At 48.3% G+C, this 21,646-nt stretch overlaps 1 protein-coding gene across 1 annotated transcript in view; it reads left to right on the plus strand.

Annotated features, from left to right (window-relative positions):
• LOC119436042 (DNA-binding protein D-ETS-3-like) overlaps positions 1–21,646 on the plus strand; it is a 180,946-nt gene that overhangs the window by 38,396 nt on the left and 120,904 nt on the right. The window contains exon 4 of the mRNA XM_037702778.2: positions 16,402–16,506. Coding sequence (XP_037558706.1) covers positions 16,402–16,506 — 105 coding nt within the window. The remainder of the gene's footprint in view (positions 1–16,401; positions 16,507–21,646) is intronic.

Genomic DNA, 21,646 nt, shown 5'->3' on the forward strand with positions numbered 1-21,646 from the left:
CTTCCCAGGAACGCCGGACAGGCATGTACTCGGATGTACTCGGACAGGGCTGTACCGATGCCCTCGTCCACGCCATCGCCGAGCTGACACAACAGCTCCAGGGTATGACGACCGCCTTCGCATCCGTCAGCGGTTGCGTCCTGCCTGGGAACGCCGTCCACGCTTCCCTGCAGCCGGCTTTCGTGGAAATACCGGCGTTCCGATGGTTGCGACAAAACGACTTTGCGGTGCCGCCAAGGCATGGGAAAACTACGAAGGCATCAAGCAGCGGTCCGGGCCTGAATGGCGTGCAGCTCTGATCGCTGCTTTCGGCCCGCTTACGTATGCCTGCGACGAGCCCGGGCAGCACTGCTCTGCTGCCGGAGCTCCTCTGGAGCACCACCTTGACGCGGCAGTAGTGCCCAGTAACGCCTGGACGGAGAGGTCCGCAGGCTGCCCCGCCGCAGAAGCCGGCTCCCCGAGTGTCGTCGCGGGTCCCATCGCAGACGGTGGGATGCGCACGGCGACTACCGCTCCCGTTTCGAGTCACCACCGAGTGGCAGGTCCCAAACCGGCATCATCGGCTCCACCACAACCCATAAACATGCAGCAGAACACCGCTGCTAACTTCGACTTGGCATTCTACTGGTACCCGGGACTTGGCACCCGCAAAGGTTTTGGCAGATTGCCTCGCCTCCAGCCCCGCTGTAGACCCAGAATGCGAGCCATTTTCACCTCGGACTCTGCGTCGACCACTTCTGACTAATCACTTCCAGAGACCAATACCACTTTCGGTCCACAGCCGTCAGTGAAACGGCTCCCAAACACATCAACGCCGGGGCGCATGGAGGCGCCGGCGCTACCACTCCAGGCACCCGACCTGTACACGGACACCCGCCGTGGTTGCTCAGTGGCTATGATGTTGGGCTGCTGAGCACGAGGTCGCGGGATCGAACCCCGGCCACGGCGGCCGCATTTCGATGGGGGCGAAATGCGAAAACACCCGTGTACTTAGATTTAGGTGCACCTTAAAGAACCCCAGGGGGTCCAAATTTCCGGAGTCCCCCACTACGGCGTGCCTCATAATCAGATCGTGGTTTTGGCACGTAAAACCCCATAATTAAATTATTAATTGTCCAGGGATCGCCGCAGGGACATGAATCCTGACTCGTCGGAGCCACATCGTTGCATGTCCCCGCAGTCATTGGCCGAATTCGCGGCCGTTTACAGCGCACGGAGGGAGGCCTGGCTGAAGGTCATCATCATCAAAAACCTCCCGCACGCGAAAGACGCCCAAAGAGACGCGCATAAGGCGAGTCACGCAGCGCTCGCGGTTTTTCGTCTAGCGCGGCTGATTCAAGCGCAACGACGAAACTATACATAACTCAGCGGCAACAGTGCAAAGACGCATGCAACAGCTGAGCAGAGCAGCTGTTCATCGTCCAGATTCTACTGCCCTGCAACGCACATCTGCAATGGTCTAATCGTCGGCGAGACCTGCGACCAGCGCGCTGCAGACCAGCGCGGTGCAGTCAGTGCCGCCCGCCAGAGAAGCTGGTTGCGCGCTGGACGGCTCACCAACGACGACCTCACTCCCCGGACAAGTGGCCTGGTTGCAAGCGCGCCGGTAACTTGCAGCGTGGCCGAATGTGAAGATGAAGTGAACTTGGGCTCGGGCGCTTGCACAGCGGGCGCGAAGAGAGAGAAGAGAAAGAGAACAGAGCAGCATATATATATATATATATATATATATATATATATATATATATATATATATATATATATATGGTGTTTCAGCGAACACTTCAAAATTTATTTAAGGTTGCCTGTGGCAGATAGCCCAATTTTGTTAATCAGCTGGTCTTCTCGAAGCGGCGGATATTACTTGCGCAAAAAATTGAAATGCATAATCAACTAATTAATAAAAATTCACTAATTAAGTTTTTAACTAATTACATGATGGCCCATATTGTAATTTACAAATTGTAGCCGTGGAGTTCGCAAGGCGGATCCACTTGGAACGAATTCCCGGGTTGACACCGATTTCGAGATATTAATTCCCGAAATTTGCGAAGAAATGCATTGGCGTTCCAGTTAGTTTCTTAAGAAAACGTCGCTTTATGCATTGAAGCACAAAATTAACTGGAACGCCAATGCATTTCTCCGCAAAGTTCGGGAATTAATATCCCGAAACTGGTGTCATCCCGAGAATTCGTTCCAAGTGGATCTGTCTTGCGAACTCCACGACTACAATTTGTAGATTACAATATGGGCCATCAGGTAATTAGTTAAAACTTAATTAGTGTATTTTTATTAATTAGTCGATTATGCATTTAAATTTTTTCCGCAAGTAATGTCCGCCGCTTCGAGCAGACCGGCTCATTAACTAGAATTGGGCTATCCGCCACAGGTAAACTTTAAGAATTTTTGAAAGTGTTCGCTGAAACACCCTGTATTGTTTGAATGGCAGTACATACGTACTGCCATTCAAACATGATGCCAATTCTGGGGAAACTATACTCACAGATTTCGTATTCGCGTTTGAGTATACCATGCCATGCGGTACTACCACAAATGCATGCGATTAGGTTCCAAAATTAACTTATGGTACATTTATATTCATCGTTAATCACAGATAGCGTTCTATATTTCTCTTTATATAGAGCAAAATCGGTGCTGACATGTAAAAATCAATAAAAAAATCGATTGAAGAAAGCATCCAAGCACTCCGCCATTTTGTGCAGGCACATAAATAGCTGGTAGTTATACCAGTATAATAAGAAAAGTCGCCCAGGCTTAAAGCCACTGTCTTCGAAGTGCTCTCTACCTGAGGTGCTCACTAGACGTAAATAGAAAACCCCACAGAAATAGCTTGTGCATTGAGTAAAAAAGTCGGACACTCGGACGTCCCAGACCCGTCCTTGAAAACAATGTCATTATTTACAAAGTCATTCTTGATGCAATAAATTTCCGTTCACAAGCTTTGTGGCATTGGTCCATTATAGTGCAAATATAGCACTTGCGCAACCTTGAGACGTGTCGTTTGATGACCGATGTTCAGAGTGAAATATAAGGCACGCGAATAACGGTTGCGACGCGTAACATTCTCAGAAGACTTCAATATTGTACGGTGTCGTAAGCGCGCTGCATTGTCTTTTATACATATACATAACGCAGGACAACAGCGCCGAAACGTTCATCGAAGCGGGGCGCGACGGGCCAGCGGTGACCGCACAACGAAAACAAAACCAAACTGCTCCTCATTTGTGATTGGCGAAGCGCCAACCAATCGGAAGTCGCCATTTCCCCTCTCATCTCTGCAAAGAACAAAAAAAAATGTGTGTGTGTGTGGGGGGGGGGGGGGGGAGGAGAACGAGCGCGGTAGGGAAGAAGAACCGGCTTTCCCGACGCCGAAACAGTGGCATGAGGGAAAAAAAAAGTCTCCCCCCCCTTCCCCACTCCGCGAAAGACGCGCGCCGCTTTGCTGCCTTCGGGGAGCAAAGTACACGGCAAAAGAGCAAGACCGGCGAGTTTAATAGGGACCAATGGGAGCGGGGGACTCGTGTGACGTCGTGCAACCAATCGGAAGAAGGGAGAAAGGGAGACGTCAGGAAGTTGCCGGGAGAACGAAGGAGTCGCCCGGCGCGCGCGCGCGCTCCTCTAAACGGGGGAAAGAATGAAAAGGGACGCCGAGGGCTTGACGTGAATGCATCCCCGAATTTCCGTTAATTTCGCGGGCCGAGAAAATTAACGCTAGGCGTTCGTTCACCGCGCTGATAAAGCCTTTTTGGGGCGCGAGCGAACTCCGTGGCTGCTCCGCAAGCGCAGGAGAAACGGGGACGCGAGCGGCTGCTGCTTTCGCGCGGCATTAAAGCGGCCAGCGAGGCACAAAGCGCTTCGGTTTCGCGCCCAGCGATAAGAAGTGCGCGTCGGCCCAGCGCGTTCCGCCTGCAGCTTGCTGCCACTGTTTTCCCAACCCGGTGTGCTGGAAGCCGCGCTGCCGCTTCAAGGAAGAAAATTTCAGCATTTGAGCGGGGCCGGAGGAAAATTAATGCGCGTGGCTTCACATGCCGGGCGATAGGGGGCGGTCGGAACAATAGAATGCCAGGGGCGAGAGTGTGGCAATCGATACGCGGATCTATTGTTTCCGAGCGGCCTGCCCATTGTTCCTGGCGAAAAGCGTAGAAAGCGACGGAACCGTAAAGTGTGCCCGCGATCCGTTGCTTGTGTGTTTGCTTTTGCTTTGTGTTTCCGCCTTGCGCGTTTGTTGAAGAGGACTTACAGAACACAGCGAGATTGCCGTCGACAGTCAAAAACAAAGAAATGTCGACATGTTTGAATTAAGTTTGTCGCTGCCTTTGTGCTAACACGAAGTGATTGTTGGCTCCAAGTGGTTAATATATTTTTATTTGTTTCTGCCGTACTCCTGTTGTGAGCAGGCGTAATAAATCGTCATTTGAATATGTAAATGCTGCAGCAAAGATGACTACTTGCAATTATTCTATGTTAGCAACAGAGAAATGGAGAATCGACGACGTAGATGTATTAAGCTGACGTCGCCTACGTGGCTCGAGGGCGTTGTCCCCGAAGCAAAGATTTAGTTTAGCTTATGCAGTTATGATCAGATGAAAGTGCACAGTGTCTGTTGTCGTCACGAGTGATCATGAGCAATTTATAGCGTTCGTACCTGCCAATGCCATCACTATCATAAATATCTCTAAAGATGTCATTAAAAGAACTTTGAAATAGTTTTGTACATCAATAATAGAAAATATCAATACGAAGCCAAGAGAAGATGACGCCAGGGAAAGCACAGTTGGTATTAACTGTCTTAAATATAAATGTTAGACTAATAAGGAAAACGGAACTAAAAATGGCTCAATTGGCAGAGCATCACACGCGTCATGTAGAGGTTTTGGATTCGGCTCCCTTCGGTGTCAAATTGCATTTTCTTCCGTTTTCATTTTCCTTTTCCTTATTAACTTTACGTTTCAATTAAAAGCCGTCAATTCCTCCTATGCCTTCCTTGGTTTCATTGTCTGTTGGCTTCATGACCTTCTACTTAACAATGAACCTTCTTAGTTTCCCTGAATCTACTCGTTCAATATGAAATTTTATTTTGACATTGTAAGACACCGCTATACTTCTTGCTGCTGGGCGATGCATACTGTGTGCGTGCGTGCGTGCGTGCGTGCGTGCGCGCGTCCTTCAAAATAGATTATTCAAAAGAAATTATGTGTGTCAGTTCGCTCAGTAACAAGTTTCACTAATTGACTATTGCAGTGTTCTCTCTAAGGCACATATTGCCATTGTGAATTTGAAAAATGGTCTTAACCGCTTAGTAGAAGTGACGACCGCAGTTCCTCTACCTTCGCGCAGTGCTGTAGCTCTAATGTACATTTTGTCAGATGAAATACGGATCAGGAAGGATATCTGAAAACCGGTGCTAGTCTCGCGATTTCTGCTAAGCGGATATGACTCCGTTATTACCCGGCTTCACTTTAGCAATTGTAATATCTGCCCTGAATTCAATAAAATAAATGTTAACCATTGAAACTTGGCGAATTAGCAAACTAAAGTTTGCGATTTCTTGTTACCCATATATCTAATGTCCGTCTCTTCCAAGTATTTAACGAGAAGAGGCGTATGTGGCGCACGTTTAACGCTCCTCAATGAACCTCTTTACCCCTAACTTGGGTGACTTGGTATGTGGAACTATAGGTATGTGCCACACTCAATTAACTTCTTTCATGTCAATTATGGCCACTGCATGACTTTGTGGAAGTGGGTATGTGCCACTTGTTCTGCGCTGCTTTTCAAAGAACATGACGCCAACTTGGGCCACTGGTATTTTCCACTAGGTATGTTCCGCTGCTCAAAAAGCTCTTTAAGGCCAGTGAGTGAGCATGTAAGATTGCGTACGTGGCGCACTTCAATGGCATCAGTTAACGCTCGTCAATAAACCTCTTTCATCCCAACTTGGGTTACTGGGTGTGTGCCGGTATAGGCTCCCGATTGCAGAGGGTTCTGTTGCGATAGCAGTGACCAGAATAGAGCGATTGTCCCAGGTCCTTGCGTACAAGGGTCCCGATGACGCTGTAACGCTATTGGCACCAACACATTTTAGTTTACTTTGTATAGCATATTTCTTTATGGTCGTAGCATGCTTCGCTAACCACTGTCATATTTTAATGCGGATATATGTTACACAACTTACAGCGACTATTCCTCTATGCAGCCAAGTTACACCTACCATTGTCATTGAACAACCATAAACTATACGCCGTATCATCTCTTGGTGCTCTTTGGCTATCCCTGGCCCTTGCACAAAAAAAAAAAAACATTTGCTATTATTTTTATCACGTGCCAGTAGTGTGTTCTGTTCGTCAATGAAAGTCTACGACGTCAAGTTGGATACCTACGTATGTGCCACAGGGTATGTGCCGCTCTACAATGATAAAAATGAACGTTTACGTTGCTTCATTTCTAACCGCATTAACGTCGAGATCGGTTCTGCCGAATTTCTTTTTTTCTGTGCTCTCTTAACGCCCGATTATTGGTCAATCCCCTGTGATTAACTTATTGGATAACCTGGAACAATGACAACAAACATTTTTTTTGTCCGTTGCCATCATCGTTGCAAATGAAATATTATCAACATTAGCTGGCGGTTTAGCAAAAAGCATTCATAGCCTATAAACTATAATTTGGCGGCACTTCGTGCAGCAGTCAACAAATACTTCCCTTGATGGCCACATAGTCCTCAGAGTCGCAGTACACATGAACTGAAATTTAAATGGTTTGTGTACGATTAACCGTATTTCCATTGACTTTAATTGTAAAACCCTGCTGTTGGCCTCGCGCGCAGCTGAAGGATATATGCAGAACCAGCCTGTGGAATGTACTCTATTGCCAACAGAAAAAAAAAGGAAGCGTTTAGACAAAATCAACCTAAAAAGAGATTCTAGATAAACAAGCTTAAACGAGATTAATATATTAGGACACCAGAGTTGTAAACCGGTCACTTATATCGTCAGTGGAGATATACCATGCCAGATGGGACGTGCTCCTCAAAATCAAAATTTTAGAGACATGCTCAATAAAATGAAAGATCCTCCTAGAATTCTCCTAAAGGCACCTCTCTCCCTCCACAGTTCCTAAGAGGGAAATTTATTGACTATAGCGTCATGCGCCTCTGTATAGGATATGGCAGTGCAAGAATTGCCAATTTACGAAATTATCGTTTTTTTATATATCGAGAATCTTTTGTTTTCGTGTCGGCATGATAGACAGTTCCTCTTGCAACTTTTGTAATTGCGACGGGACTATATTACATATGCTCATTCACTGCACTTCTTTTGATGATGAAAGACGTTACCTAAGGCTTTAAGCAGACTGGACTACAGCGCATTCCCAGAAGATGCTGAGACCATGTACTCGACCGTCATCGGAGCACACAAAGATACCAGAGCACTGCTGCATTATTTTGAAGGCGACTGGGCTGTAGGACTACCTTTAATTGCACGGTGACTGCTGTTGTGTGAGCGGGAGCATCACTTGTTCTTCATTTTCTTGTCTCTCCCTTTCTTTTTCCTGCCAACGTCTCCCTCCCGCAGTGTAGATTAACAAACCAGGTGCAGCATGGTTAACCTCCCTGCCGTTCCTTTTCTTTCTCTATATTGTGAAAATATTAGTTATCGTTAAACGACTGTCAGTAGAATAATCAGTCAACAGTGAAAGCAGTTTAACGAACGCTGTCGAATTATGCCCCCGAAGGTGAATTCTAGGTCGAAACACGCTTATTGCACCATTACTTTTTCTAAAAATTTTATACATGAGTGTACTCGTTAACAAAACACCGTTAGAGAACCCTTTCATTAATTTCAAAGTGCTAAAAGGGTGGTTTGTTAGAAACCATAGGCCTTACAGAATTTAAGCGTGCTGGCCAACTTCAACAATTCGAGCAAGTAAAAAGCCATACGTGTTTATTTTCCAGCGGTAAGTGCTAAGTCGCAGTCAGTGAACGTCATATGGTCACATGCGCCTATGGATGTCATCCTGCTACTTCATGTATATGGCGTCCCAGGTGGGGAAGTGGATAGACAGACCTGTTTGTTTTGTTTCCTATCCTGTATTTTGCTTTTTACCGCTGGATTCGTTTAAATTGATTCAACTCGATGTATTTTTATGTAGACCAGCTGCCAAGCGTCCGATCAGAGCGTTACACTTGGACAACACTTAAAAACACGTTGCTGACGAAGACATCTTGCAGCGTCGGTCCTCGCTTGCTGGTAGTGGCAGCGTGTGCCCGACTTCGCATACGCGTTCAAGGCGCGGCAACACTGGGACGATACGAGACCGACAAGACGCGGACGCTTACGATTGGCCGACCATTCAGCACTGTGTCGCGGAGACCATTTTATCATACCAGGCCTATACAAGACGTAACCGACGAGAGCGAGTTGTACTGCGACGGGCTTTCTTGTCGACGGCACCGATAAAATCAGCGTGCCGACCATCAGACCGAACCCCGCGCGATCGGCCGTCGAACCGATAACGCAATAGCCGCAACGCCTTCGTTGGCATATATAAATAATCGTGCTCCAAATGAGTCAATACATGCCTACGAAGTTGAAATGCACAAGATTCGACCCTCTCAATCCGTGCACATAAGTTTGAGCCAATGTTGATCCTGTTCAGCGGAGGTTAGGCCTGGCGCCGTCGAGTTCGCGCACCCGCTACCGGCGGACCTGTACTGAAAAGTAAGCAAGTTAGGATGAAGGAAAGTGATTTTATAGTACAGTTCTAGCTTTAGCGATTTGAAATAAACTACTCTTCGCGTCGATCGCCGCGTACACAATAAGTTGCAAGCGGGGACACAGCGCTGTGCCCAACGCCTGTGCCAACATCTGTACGCCACCGTTCCCGTAGGCTGCCGGTCGTATTCGCAACGTAGATGGGTGGGTTTTTACGTGTTGGCATGCTGACACATTTCTTAATTCCTGAGATGTACTCTTTATCTCTGCGTAAAACCCGTCAGCGAATCATAGCGCGTCAGCCAATCATAGTTCTTCAGGCGCACGTGATTTCTGGTGCAGCATCGTCGCCGGCACAGCGCAGTAAGTCTTAGATTTTTTTTTGTGCAGTACCGGTTGGAATCAACATTCGCAGGTGTATGCGGATCATTCTGCTATACCGATAAGAACGCAGCATTTACTGCGGAGGGAGCGCGCCCTGTTCGTAAAGCGAGGAGACATTGTCTCCTCCTCTCTCCTTCCGCCTTTCAGGTCTTACTGCTAGCTTCGCTTAAATTTTTGCGCCTTGGTACTGGTTCAAAATAACTGCAATCCACGAAACGCACAACCGATGCGCCCTTAACACGGGCGCAGGTTCACATATCAACCGGCGAAAGCCCCAGCCCCCTACCAAAACGTTTCCAGCGGCGCGCGGCAGAGGGCAGCACAGGAAAATGAAAAAGGCGGATTCCGACTAGCAACCTGTAGTTTGAATCTAGGTTGAGTGCACCGCGGCTTTCTTTTTTCGCTTTATTGTCTACAAACGTCTCGGAAAGCAATTCGAGATTTCTTCGGTGGACATCCGGAAGACTAGGGTATTGATATAAGATATGGCTGTAAAATGCAAACGTAGCGGGAATTTCGACAAAACACCCACTGGTGGAAAGGGTGCAATTCCGAAAATTGCCCTTTTATATGGGTGTGTATTAGTTCGCTCAAACAACATTTTCTATTGGCGTAAGGGGGTGAGTTCATAGGCACAAGAAAACACCCTTAGGGTGCAAGTTTTCTTAGTGAGTGTAGTGAACATCCGAAGCTAATATGAAGCTTCTGTTTAAAACTACGAGTGTTAAAATTACTGTTTATGCCGAAAGCGACATCGTTTATACAGGATCTTTTATTTTCATCTTTACAGAATATTACATATTGTTTTCAGAATCACATTTTAAGAATTTCATTATAATCAGGCTTTAGAAATCTTTCACTTAAGCTGGATTGCTCGAAGAGGGGGACATTACTTGCAATAGAAATTAAAATGCATAATAAACTGCTTAACCAAGTTGCACTAACTTTGTTTTAACTAATCACATTCGGGGACATATTGTATTTTACGAATTAGAGCCGGAGATTTCAAAGGCATATGGAATTAAAAGAAATTCTGAGGCTGGCACCAGTTTCGAGATATGCGTTGCCAAATTGTGTGACAAAACGCATCGGTATTGCATTTCAATTTTTCCTGCACTTCTTAACAAGGCCTCTTGTTAAAAAAAAAAGAAGCGTAAGCTACAACAATGCATTCGGCCTAAAATTAAAGTTGCGCTGGACTTAAAATTCCTTCGAAGTAATCGTGTCAGAGATCACCTGCTTCAACTCATAAATTGCAATATGTGCCCCAATGTGATTTGTTAAAAAAGTAATAGTTTTTAATTAGCCATTTATGCATTATGAATTCAGTAGCATTTAGTTATATGCCACAAGCGATTTTTGAAATTCTGTTACGATTGACGTAAAATATTTTGCATATACCATACCTTTTCTTCTCATTTTTTTTTTTCTATACTGATTTTTTTTAAAGATCAGCTGGTCCCAGCGTTAGTCCGCTCTTTTATGTGCTTTTTTTCGAAGAGGCGGTAATTACCCGCATAAAACTATGACTACTCAGGCAGCTAATAACTTGATTATCAAAATAATATTTTCATTATTCACTACTTCTGCTGCTGAGCACAAGGTTATGGATACGATTCCCGGCCGCTTGGGCCGTGTTCCGATGAGAGCATCATACCAAGACGATATGGCCACGGCGGCCGCATTTCGATGGGGGCGAAATGCCAAAACACCTGTGTACTTTGAATTAGGTGCAAGTTACATAACCTCAGGTGGTCGAAGTTATTCTGGAGTCCCCAATTACGGCGTGCCTCATAATCAGATTGTGGTTTTGCACGTAAAACCCCATGTTTAATTTCATTTCTTTAATAAAACAGCGTTTTCTTAAAAAAGTAAGTGGAACAACAGTGTATTTTTACCGCAAGTTTGACAGCGCATATTTCGAAGCCGGTGGCATCCTCGGAATTCGTTCCAAGTCGGTATGCCTTGCAAACTCACTAGCTACAATTCGTAGAAAGAAATAAGTGCCATAAAAATAATTAAATAAGTTCATTAGTGCAATTTTGCTGATTATTAAGTTAAGCATTTTGATTTCTCGTAGAAGTAGTGGCCAACTCATTGAGTAATTTAGCTTAGAATTGTGCGATCTGCTACAGGCAATTTTTTTAATTCAGTGCAGATAAAAAAGACACCCTACATATAATCTGAATGAACCGAACTGAAACAGCACAAAAGTCACGTTGCACTGCACACGAGGGATCATAACTTGTCTTCGTTGACGCATAATAGGTGGAGGACAGCCTTGATATTTTATCAGGTGAAATAATTTTAAACTGCGTAATTACTTCTCAAAAACGAGCTTGCACATCGCGCCATTGTAGAGTTAGAAGCTTTAACAACGCAGCTGCGTGAAACTTTCTTTTTTGGCATGGTCTGCCGGTAATCCGGCACCTCTAAGCACTTTGGCTCTTGCGGCCTTAGTCCCTGAACACAGCCAAAGCATCCGCTGCAGACGCGGATCACTTTGGGAACTTCACAGGGTCTTGAGGTGCTAGGGTTTTGTTGCGTTATTGATGCTAATAAAGGTATAGCACCATGGCGGTCGGTCATCAAATGGCATGTTGATGGAGGGATATCCGTTGAACTGGGAACGACGAGCCGCCACTGATTGAATGACCGTGGTTTTAGCTGTCTTGCTTGCTCGAGTTGAATGACAAGCTCCGCAGTTCTGTTAAGCTGGGCATGCTCTTGGAGTGTCGTGATTTAGGTAAACGCGGTAGCGCCGTTACTTGCCTCGTGGCTTTTATTTTTTGATGACCTCAAGTCTATAGCCCACTGTTGAGCAGTGAGTTAATCGAATTGGGCTTCGTATATAATGCGTGATTGTGGCACAGAACGCACAAGCTGTCGAGCCTCCTTAGTGCGAGCACCGCCACTCATTGGCAGAATCCTGCGAACGAAGTGCGGAGTTGAGGCCGATGACTTGCGGACGTGCTTAAATCAGTTCGCGGAAGAGCTCGAATGATGTATTTCAAGGACAAAGGCCCATATCTCTTCAGTTTTTGTTATGACTGATGGGCCAATCTGAACTGAAAGCCAGCACGGAGAGCGACTTTTTGATCCGAAAGCGTCAAATGGCCCATCCAGCGAAAAGGCAGGCGTCTGTCGTCGGTAGCAGGGAAACGGCAGGTAAATTCCCATTGGCTGCGACAGCCCGTCAGGAGCGCGCCTCGACGGAGCACAGCGGGCGAAAGGGCACACCTGCTTTGTGCTAGCGCGCCAGGTGTTGCATGAGGGGAGAGGGCATCGCCGCCAGGCCACGTCACCCTCGCTCTCGGAAGCCTGTGTCATCCGCGCGTTCCTTGTCCGCGCAAGCTCTTGCCTGCATGCGTTCTAACTGCGCCTCGGTAAAGCCAGATCAAAACCCGCCAAGCGTCTCAACGCGCTAGCTTGCCCGCAAGGAGTGCTCAGCGGCGTTCAATTGGACATTAATGCTTTCGCATTCACAACTCATAATAAGTGCTTGGGTGTCCTCGGATTCTTGCGGGACTTGTTAGCAGCATGAATGTACCAGGACTTTTCTGTTGCTATATAGTTGGAGGGCAGCGGTCCGTACGTATGGGCTGATCGAGGACATCGAGAAAGGCTTGTTGCTTTTTGCGTTGCTTATCAAGATGGGTATATTGTGATGTCGTCAGCATAGATAAAGAATTTGATGGTATGTTTACTGCACAGAGTACGGGATTTCACAGAAACAGTAAGTATTGTAGTCATTAGGAATACACAACAGTTTCCGCAAATAAAACGCTGACAATACGATTCATCATACTATGGTACGTCGAGTTCATTGTAGTTGTCAATAATCCCAGAAGTTGTAAGCATGCCGATGTCTTGCTGACAAATTTACAGCAGGGCGCCCCTGCGGGACCAAAATGTTTTTGAAAAGTATACGCTTACGGACATGTCCCCGCCGTTGGTAACATCGATCGAAAGGAAATGTGCTGCGTCGTAGACAGCATCGAATGTCACCGCACATCCCGAAAAAATATTTGCGTGCGGTATTAAATTAGCAGTGCGCACCATCAGTTTTCGGAAAGCACACTGATTATATCCTGAAATTCACACGAGGCTCGGCATCTGAGGCGCGCGTTCGTGCCTGAAGCTCTGCGCGCCTATAAAAGAGCCGAGTACTTAAGCGTGCAGTCTCGAGGCAATAGAGTCATTTGCAAGGCTGCCTACATTTCGCGATAACGGCAGGTAGTGCACAATGTGTAGCCTACGCTTTGTTTCCGATGTTTGCAAGCGAGGACGCTGAGGGAGCGGCTAACTTCGCTGCAGGAGTTCCGGGATTCAAAAAAGAGTGAGGTCATCCCTCACTGTCAGAGAGTTAACAAGAGCGCGGGTCTCGACTTTGGGTCACAGCCGCGGCGCCATCGACTTCTCATTCAACTGCCATTGGCGAGGCGGCGCCCTCGGCTCGCGACGCGCAGTCAACGCTCTGCGCCCCCGCTGGTGGCGGTAATTGCCGCTACTTGCGTCCCTGCGCCGCCACCATGCACGCAGCGCGACCGGGGAGCGACCTCTCGTTACGGGGTGCTGCCTTGAAGCGCTGGTCTCGTGGGAACTCAACTGGAAGTCGACAGCGCTCGATTGTGCGCCCCCAAGTGTCGCGCCAATGGACCCCGGCGCGGCGGCGAGCGGGGAAAGCGCGTGGCCTGCCACGCGTGTCCCCCACTACTACCGTTCGCTGGAAACTGATCGGCCGTGTGGCACTTTGGGGTCGCAATGATTTCGGACTCTCTTCCGCCTTGGGAAGCTCGCCGCCGCTCTCCCCGCTGCTCGTCTTCTCCGTCGCGGTCCTCTCATTCTTTTTGCGACCCCTCACATGCGCGCGTGAGTTATCGTCACGCACGCGGAGGGAATTTATTTGCTGCGCGCACAATGCAGCCTCGGCATACGCTGCGCGCACATCATCGGCGACAACGTGTCGCGTGTCGGCTAAACGAGCTGGCTTGTGGGCGCATGTAGTATATGCCGTGCAGGATCGCCGATAGCTGCGCGGCTCGTGCGGGAGGGGCGCCGGTTCGCGCGCACAATGGTGCTCGCGGGAGTCTGGGGAGCTGTTACGAGCTGCACCGAACACGAGACCGCTGCGGTGTGTTGCTCGCTCGCCGAGCATCTTTTTTCTCGTAGCGTTCATTGACAAACATGAAGCCCTCTGGGACAAGCTAAGCGATCATAACTTTTTTTCCTCTTGACGGCTGAAGGATCCGGAGCAAATGTTTTCTGGCTGAGCGAGGCCAAATCACGGGGCTGATCCTTCGTTATCTCTGTATTCAATATACGCGGTACCGTTAAATGCTGTTTTACATATATTGAAATGGGTATGGACGATGGCACCCAGAAACCATGTCTTAGTAGCTTTGCGTTACGATAGGCCATAACTCTTGAAGTGCTCCAGCGTAGATGCTTTCGTGGTTATCACCAAGAACATTTTTTTTCTCGCTTGCTTGTTTGTGAGCAAATCTGCCCAGTGTAAGGGGGAGGGGATGGGGGTGGAATGCACATTTTCGGGTTCCGCCCTGGTCGCATGCTCCATCGCTACCACGGATCGTACCCGTGACCTTCTGCAGGACGTCTTAAGCCAATATTGTGTATTTTCATTCTACTCTCGAGGACGGGAAATCGTATAGACAGAAAGTAGTTTTCTTGCTTGCAAAAAGCAACGCATCGTTTGCAGCGAGCATGTTACGTTCCGATTTGATTTCCAGTTGCAAGTCTACGCATATATATGTCGTGAAGCATTAAAAAGAAAAAGAAGAAGAAAAAAAAAGCCTAAGTTTGCATTTTGCACTGTAGTACACGTCATGCTGCGCATTTCCAAATGCGGTGCGGTGTGATCTGTCTATTACACTCTCTTAAGCGCAAAAATCTGGCTTAAACACCAATGGCACATCAACCAGTGGACGTAAGTGCTTTCTGAAAGCTCAGGGGACTTAAGTACAAATCAACGCTTTTATTTTTTGTGCGCACCTACACACACGTTATGAAAAGATGCGAAAACTTTCGTAATTTCTCGTTATCTGCCCAACCAGAAATTGTAAGATAAAGCGACGTGAGCCTGTAAGATGAAGCGACGTGCAACGACGCAACGTGCTCAATAGGAAGAACGAAACGTCGGACAGGACGAGCGGAATTAAGAGATACGAAGACAGGTGACTACAGCCTCGTGAACCATGCCGCTGTGAGGGGCGAGGGCTGTACAACGCTTGCTTTTTATCTTCACTGATGAGGATACGTTTGTATCATAGCGAATGCCTCATCGCCATAGCGGGATAAAGGACGCGGGCAAATAGAAGTCGTAGGCGGGGCCAACTGTCGAAAAATGTCCCCACTCGTTTATATCATGCAGAGGATGCCACACACTCTCCTCCTTCCCTCGATTGCGCAGCTAATGGCTACAACTGTCCACGAGGGCTTCGCGATTCACAAGTACGCCTCCGTTTCTTTCTTTCACCTCCATTCTATCGCCTCGTTGATGGTTAAATACTGTCTCACGTACTCGGAGGCGAACCAGAAGTGGTATACTCCTATCCTCCTATCCCTCGCCGATGATGTGGCGCACTTGGGTGAGCTACAATGCGCAGAGGGAGAGAGAAATCCCTTGTTTGAACTCGGTTTCGGTGCTTTCCTTTTTCAAACTTCCATATTTCAATTAATCCTCGACATTACGACATCCATGGTGATAGTTTTTTGTTGGGGTTGTGCATGGGACATAGCTGTACGCGTTTATGGAGAATCGCTGCTACAGTATACACTTCTTTCGCTAATTCCGTAAGGGCCCGCGCGCAACGTCATTGTGGGGTGAAGCACGCTTGCACCTAATGAAAGAAATGCACAACTATGGGACATTCGGGGACCACTGACACAGTCAATTTCCATATTTAAGAAATGCAGAAAACAGGGGATCTCGCGTAGAAAAAAAAATTGAGACATGTCGTGGATTCTGCGGCATGATCTCTAAATTCATTTTTTAATGAGTAGCCTGTTAGCGTTTATAGTCAGTTTGTCGGGACATCCTGGGAACATGGTATATAATACTCATTAATATATTCGCTCCGCAGTCCGAAGTTCTTTAAGCGAAAGATCGCGAGAGAAAAAAAAATCACCAAGGGGAAAACTAAGAGCACAAACTGGGGCTCTGGCCGTACCCGCGACACGCTCAATATAGATGCAACGCCAACTGGGCCGCCGAATGCATGCAGCGGCAACTGATAGTGTTTGCGCTGTTGCGTGCTCGCAGGCGCTGGCAGCGCGGGTTCAAACAACGACGGCCCAGGGGGTCGAACTACTGCGAAGGCCTACGCGTCGACACCCGACAGTCACCCGCTGCGGCTGATCAAGGACGGTGAGTGTTTGCCCGGGTGCAGCATCTGGGTGCCGCACAAGGCACGCACTGGCGTGTACGCGATCATCGGAGAACCGCTCTCAGAAGCAGTGCTCTCCGCATGTGCTGCGCAATAGTATAAACCATGCAGATAAGAAAAAGCAAGGGCATCTGCATGCGCAGCAAAACAGCCCGAACAAATGTCCGGGCTGTTTTGTGAGCGCTACGGACGCTACCACTCACAGTCTTGGCGGCGGATGTAGAACATCCTTGGAAGGCTGTGGCTAACACTCCCAGGTTTAGTTCTAGTAGATGAGCATAAATACCCCAGAAAGTGGATGGGAAAACGGCGCCGCGGCGCGGTAGCTCAATTAGTAAGAGCATCCTACACTTAATTCGAAGACGTGGGTTCGTATCCCACCTGCGGCCAGTTGTTATTCCATCCACCTTCATTTCCAGTTATTTATAATTTATTTAATTCAATTAAGAACTGCAGATAATTTCCCCTACGCTCTACTTGTCATTTTTTGTTGGCTTCTTATGGCACGACTAATAAAAATCGGGCTCGTCTGGCTCTGCTATACAATTATTTATTGAATGTGTAGCACTTTGTCAGATGGTCTGTACGAAGTACTACAGGAGCTTTCCACATCTGTGTCTCACGCCTAGGGCAAGTTGCGAAAGCGTCCCCTGAGCTGACTCAGTGTATACTATAGCTCCCCCTCCCCCAACCCCTCATACTATGGCTATTTGCAGCCGCAACGCTATCGGTGACAGTATGTCATCACGCCGTAGAGGGACATGTCCATCACAAAAGCCGTTCACACAGCGTCTGACAGTGTAAGCTCGTTAAATAAAAATAAAATTAAAAGAAGACAGAAGAGAGTGTGTTCAATTCCACGATAAAGGCAAGGAGCGAGAAAAGATAGCTTCCCGAAACAATGGACCACCCCGAAAAGAGCATCAGCGGAAAGTGTGCTGAACCATGAATTTCGCTAGGAGACGCGCCCCATTCACGAGCCGATGGCACGCAACTGAGACACAGAAAAAGTCCGGATCATCCCAAAACACAAAAGACGGCAGCGGTCCGTGCGCGTGGCAGAAATGGGGGGGTCTGCCACAGTGACCAGGTTCATTCGTCATGCAAAGCGCACTGTTCGTAATTAGGCGCACGCGATGCCGCTTCTTCGTGGGCTGACAGCAACACGGCGAGTTCGGGAGTGCCCGGGGAGGTCACGTGCCAAAGCGCGCTTCCGAATCCGGCCGCGTGCCACCGATCACGCGTGGCGCCATCCCACGGCCATGGTCGCAACCGTGACACGTGCATTGCTACATCGTTCAATGCGGTGTCGACGCTAGCAGTGATGGTGGCTTGCGAGGGAAATATGGCCTCGGTAGTCGTCCCCACCTCTCAGTCATTACCCCCTCTCCCATTTGCTGCTATTTTCCAGTCTCTTCCGATTGGCATCTTTCAACTTTTTTATTACATTCGCAGTGCCTTCAGTCAGTAAAAATACCAAATATTTTCTGCTCATCTCCGAACGCTCTCGTCTTATTAGTCTACCTCTGATCCTCCTTGGTTCAGTGCTGAGAAGCAATCGGGAGTTTATCATTCAAAATGCAGAGGATGCGTGGTGCATCCCGGTATAGTTCAGCTTCTGTCGAATGCCTGTTGAAGTATAGCGAAGGGACTGTCCCTATTGGGAGGCCGAGAGATACGGAAAGTAGTTCCGACATTTCAATGCATGACGCTGAACTGCGCTGTTGCCTAATATTGCCTCGACGGTTCACTGTGGAATAACGAAATGGCCGAGGGGTGTTCAGATCTCGAATAAGCTGTTAAATTACTACATTCTGTAATCAGCGTTCTTTCTACCGTTGCAGGACTGTTAGCACCATTACACCGTATAACGATGCATTGGACAAGACAAATTCCTGTGACTACTGGCAATGTATTGCGTCCCGGCGTACGTTCTTATGTCTTTTATGATCTCTCATTTTAAGTAGGCGGTAGAGATTTCTCGAGGCAGATTACCTTTCTAGCTGGGTCATTCGAAAACATTCTAGACATTTTGCAATATGCAGTATCAGTGCCGAATTGTAAGGTTCAAAAGCGGCCTATACTTCGAATGGGTTTCTCCGTTATGCACCCCCGCATATTTATTGAAATTATATTTTGAAAAACAGCTTTGTTTAAAACATGCCTTTAACGTGCTGGCTTTTGGACACAGAAACAAGTTTCGCGAAACAAGAACGTATACATATATAGTTGCGCTGCCGACAATGTGTCGAAATTACTTTCGATAAACATGGAGCGCGTTAGGCTATGGGTATATGTATGTCTGTATCACATGATATTTCCTTATATTTCGACAATCACCTTCCTCGATCAAGCTAACTCGATAGTCACTATTTCTATCTGTGGTGCATGGTCTTTGCTTGACAGTTTTTTTCTTGATGCTTAATTAAACATCATTTGCGACAGCACTTGCTCTCACGAATGACGTGATCATGCGAAGGCTAATAAAGGTACGTTAGTCTGGAAGTAACGTTGATTGTAAATGCCATATTATATCGACACATTGCGCTTTTTCTTTTCGTAATTTCAACGTACACAATTCCTAATCTCATCGATATGCCAACGTTCCAACACCACAAACGAGGCAAACACCGTGTCTGTTCCTCATCTGCGTATAGGCACATACATAGCCGTGGTTCGTCCCTTGCTGATGAGCGACCTCCGCCGTGCGACTGGTGACGGATGGCCGCGTTTGCGAGTGATGAGGTCAGGCGAGTCGCATGCGCTGAGCAGCTGTCAGACGCTGAGCGCTCAGCGGTTCTCTCCGCTAAACGGGCACGTAATCCGAGCGCCCTCGTCGGCGGCGCGCGTCGCAGTCACGCAAGTCACGACAGTCGATCCACGACCTGCCAAGGCGCCACGCGAACCCCTCGCCGATCCACTGCCCTTATCAAATTCCCACGCAAATGCAGGATTTTTTTCCGACTGCGCTTCTCACTCGTGTTGCACGAGCACTGTGCTTTCCCTTTATGGGAGAACACGCGAGAAGGGTAAGCAGGAAGGGCAATGTTAAAAAACACACACACAAAAAAAAAACACTAACAAATTGATGACATTGTGTTTCCATGCATTTGTGAGTCACAAATTTCGGACCTCACCTTTCCGAACCGTCATCAGGCTTCGGCTGCTTCATGTCGTTTAAGTTATCGGTCAGGCCTTGAAATGGCATTTGGGGATATACTCAATTCGTGGAAACTGATGTGCTATTGGCGAATAGTTGAGCTTTAAAGGTAAATCGAGTTCGTCTTTCCGAAATGAGCAAGTAATGTAACCTTCTGTTCTTGTGTAGCTCACTGTGCACTGGCGTCCGGTGCTCTCGGTTGATACCTTTCGAGGGTGCACCCTATCACTGGTGTACTATTAAGTGCTTGACACGACTCCTCATCTAGAACTACTGTCCTCTTGCCAATGGATTAGCGAATGCCCATACCAACGTGTCCTGAAAGAGAGGTATCCTCTCAAGTCATCGACAGAGAATAAGGCCCCGCTGATATATGCGAAAACAAACGCTATAAGCTTCGTTTAATACATGTGTTCTACGCGAAATTTATGGCGGCAAGAGCGAACGTTCTTGAATAGCAACAAAGGCAAGCCGGATAAAGCCACTGAACATTCCTCTCGAGTTATACAGTGCAACGATCGTACTTGAATTTCATGTTCTTCTTCTTCCACGAGTCAACAACGTTAGACAAACACAGATGCGTAGACGAACAAGATGTCACCAGCGCGGACAAAGCCGGCGTCGACCGGCGTGCCCCGTTCCGCACGCACGGCTTCCCGCGCTAAACGCCTATCGCGGGCCCGCGTTGACCGCAGTGCGCCCACGCAAACGCGCCGCAGTTCATAAGCGGCCGCCTTTCGCCTCATCCACCGGTGATTGCACGCCGCGATGGGCTCGCGGGGAGAACCGTATCGCGTGCTTCTCCAATTTCGTGGTTCGTTAGCGGCGCCAGCTAACGCGGGGCGCGCCCAGCGCAGCGTTATCGCCCGTTGATCCCCGCCAGCCCGGGTCCCCGTGACACACACACACACCGAACGGCTCGCGTTGATGGAGGCGCGCTCGGGGAGAGCCGTCGCCGAGCGTGCCCATCCAGGCTGACACGTCGGGAGCGAGGAGGGTCGCGCGATACCGCGCGGGGCGGCGGCGGCGGCGGCCTCCGGTCCGCCCCACGGCGGCCTGCCGAGCCCCGGTCGCCGCTTCCGCTCGCGATAACGGGGCACCAGGGGAACGCCGGGTCCGCCGGACCCGGCGTGCCAGGATGAGCGGTGCGCCGAACAAAAGTGAGAAGAAATCCGCGAAGACGGAAGCGGGTTGCGTGTATGTGAACGCGTCTGTTTGGCTCCGGCACGGACCGTCGGGAATCCTTTGCTGGTGCCGGACAGGAGGGAGCAACTGATACGCTTATAGCTTGTTGATAACGAGCTAAAAATACGCTAACACGAGCTGGCAGAGAAATCGCAAAGGTAAATGGAATAGAAGTTTCTTCTCTGACAATCTTGTTTCTTTCTCGTCTTTATTTCGTGTACATGCATTGATATGCACATGATACCCAAAGCAATGAAATAGCAAGTAGTAAAGATTTTCGCACTATGAAAGATGCGCAATCAACACTAAACTGCTGATCCCTTGATCATTGCAGCGAAGCTTTTCTCGACAGAGCAAACAGTACTAACGGCTGCCCTATGGCTCATAAGTTCCAGTGCATCTGGCCCGGGGCTTCTGTGTATCTATACACAAGGCGCGGAGTTAACAACGCATCGCTGCTCAGGCCTGCCAAGACAAGCCAGCTGCCCAGACTGGCCCGTCTGTGCACGCGTGAGTGGAAAGTAGTCCAAACATGTCGCTCCGAAATGCAAACGTCTGAGCTACGCTGGCTCTGTAAACAGTGAAGCTTGCAAACATCGTAGGCTTTGCATGTGAGCAGCTGCGCGTGCTGACCCGACGGAACACCAAAGACAGCGACCTCGTCTGTCGATGAAGCCAATGCAGTTTTGTCGCCACGTGCTGTCTGGGTCGCGCACGTGCAAGGTGCGCGTTGCGTCAAGAGTTTGTAGTGATGCAGTTTTCTCCCCAAGAACGTA

Source organism: Dermacentor silvarum, chromosome 1 (assembly GCF_013339745.2).
Source record: "Dermacentor silvarum isolate Dsil-2018 chromosome 1, BIME_Dsil_1.4, whole genome shotgun sequence".
Taxonomy (NCBI): domain Eukaryota; kingdom Metazoa; phylum Arthropoda; class Arachnida; order Ixodida; family Ixodidae; genus Dermacentor; species Dermacentor silvarum.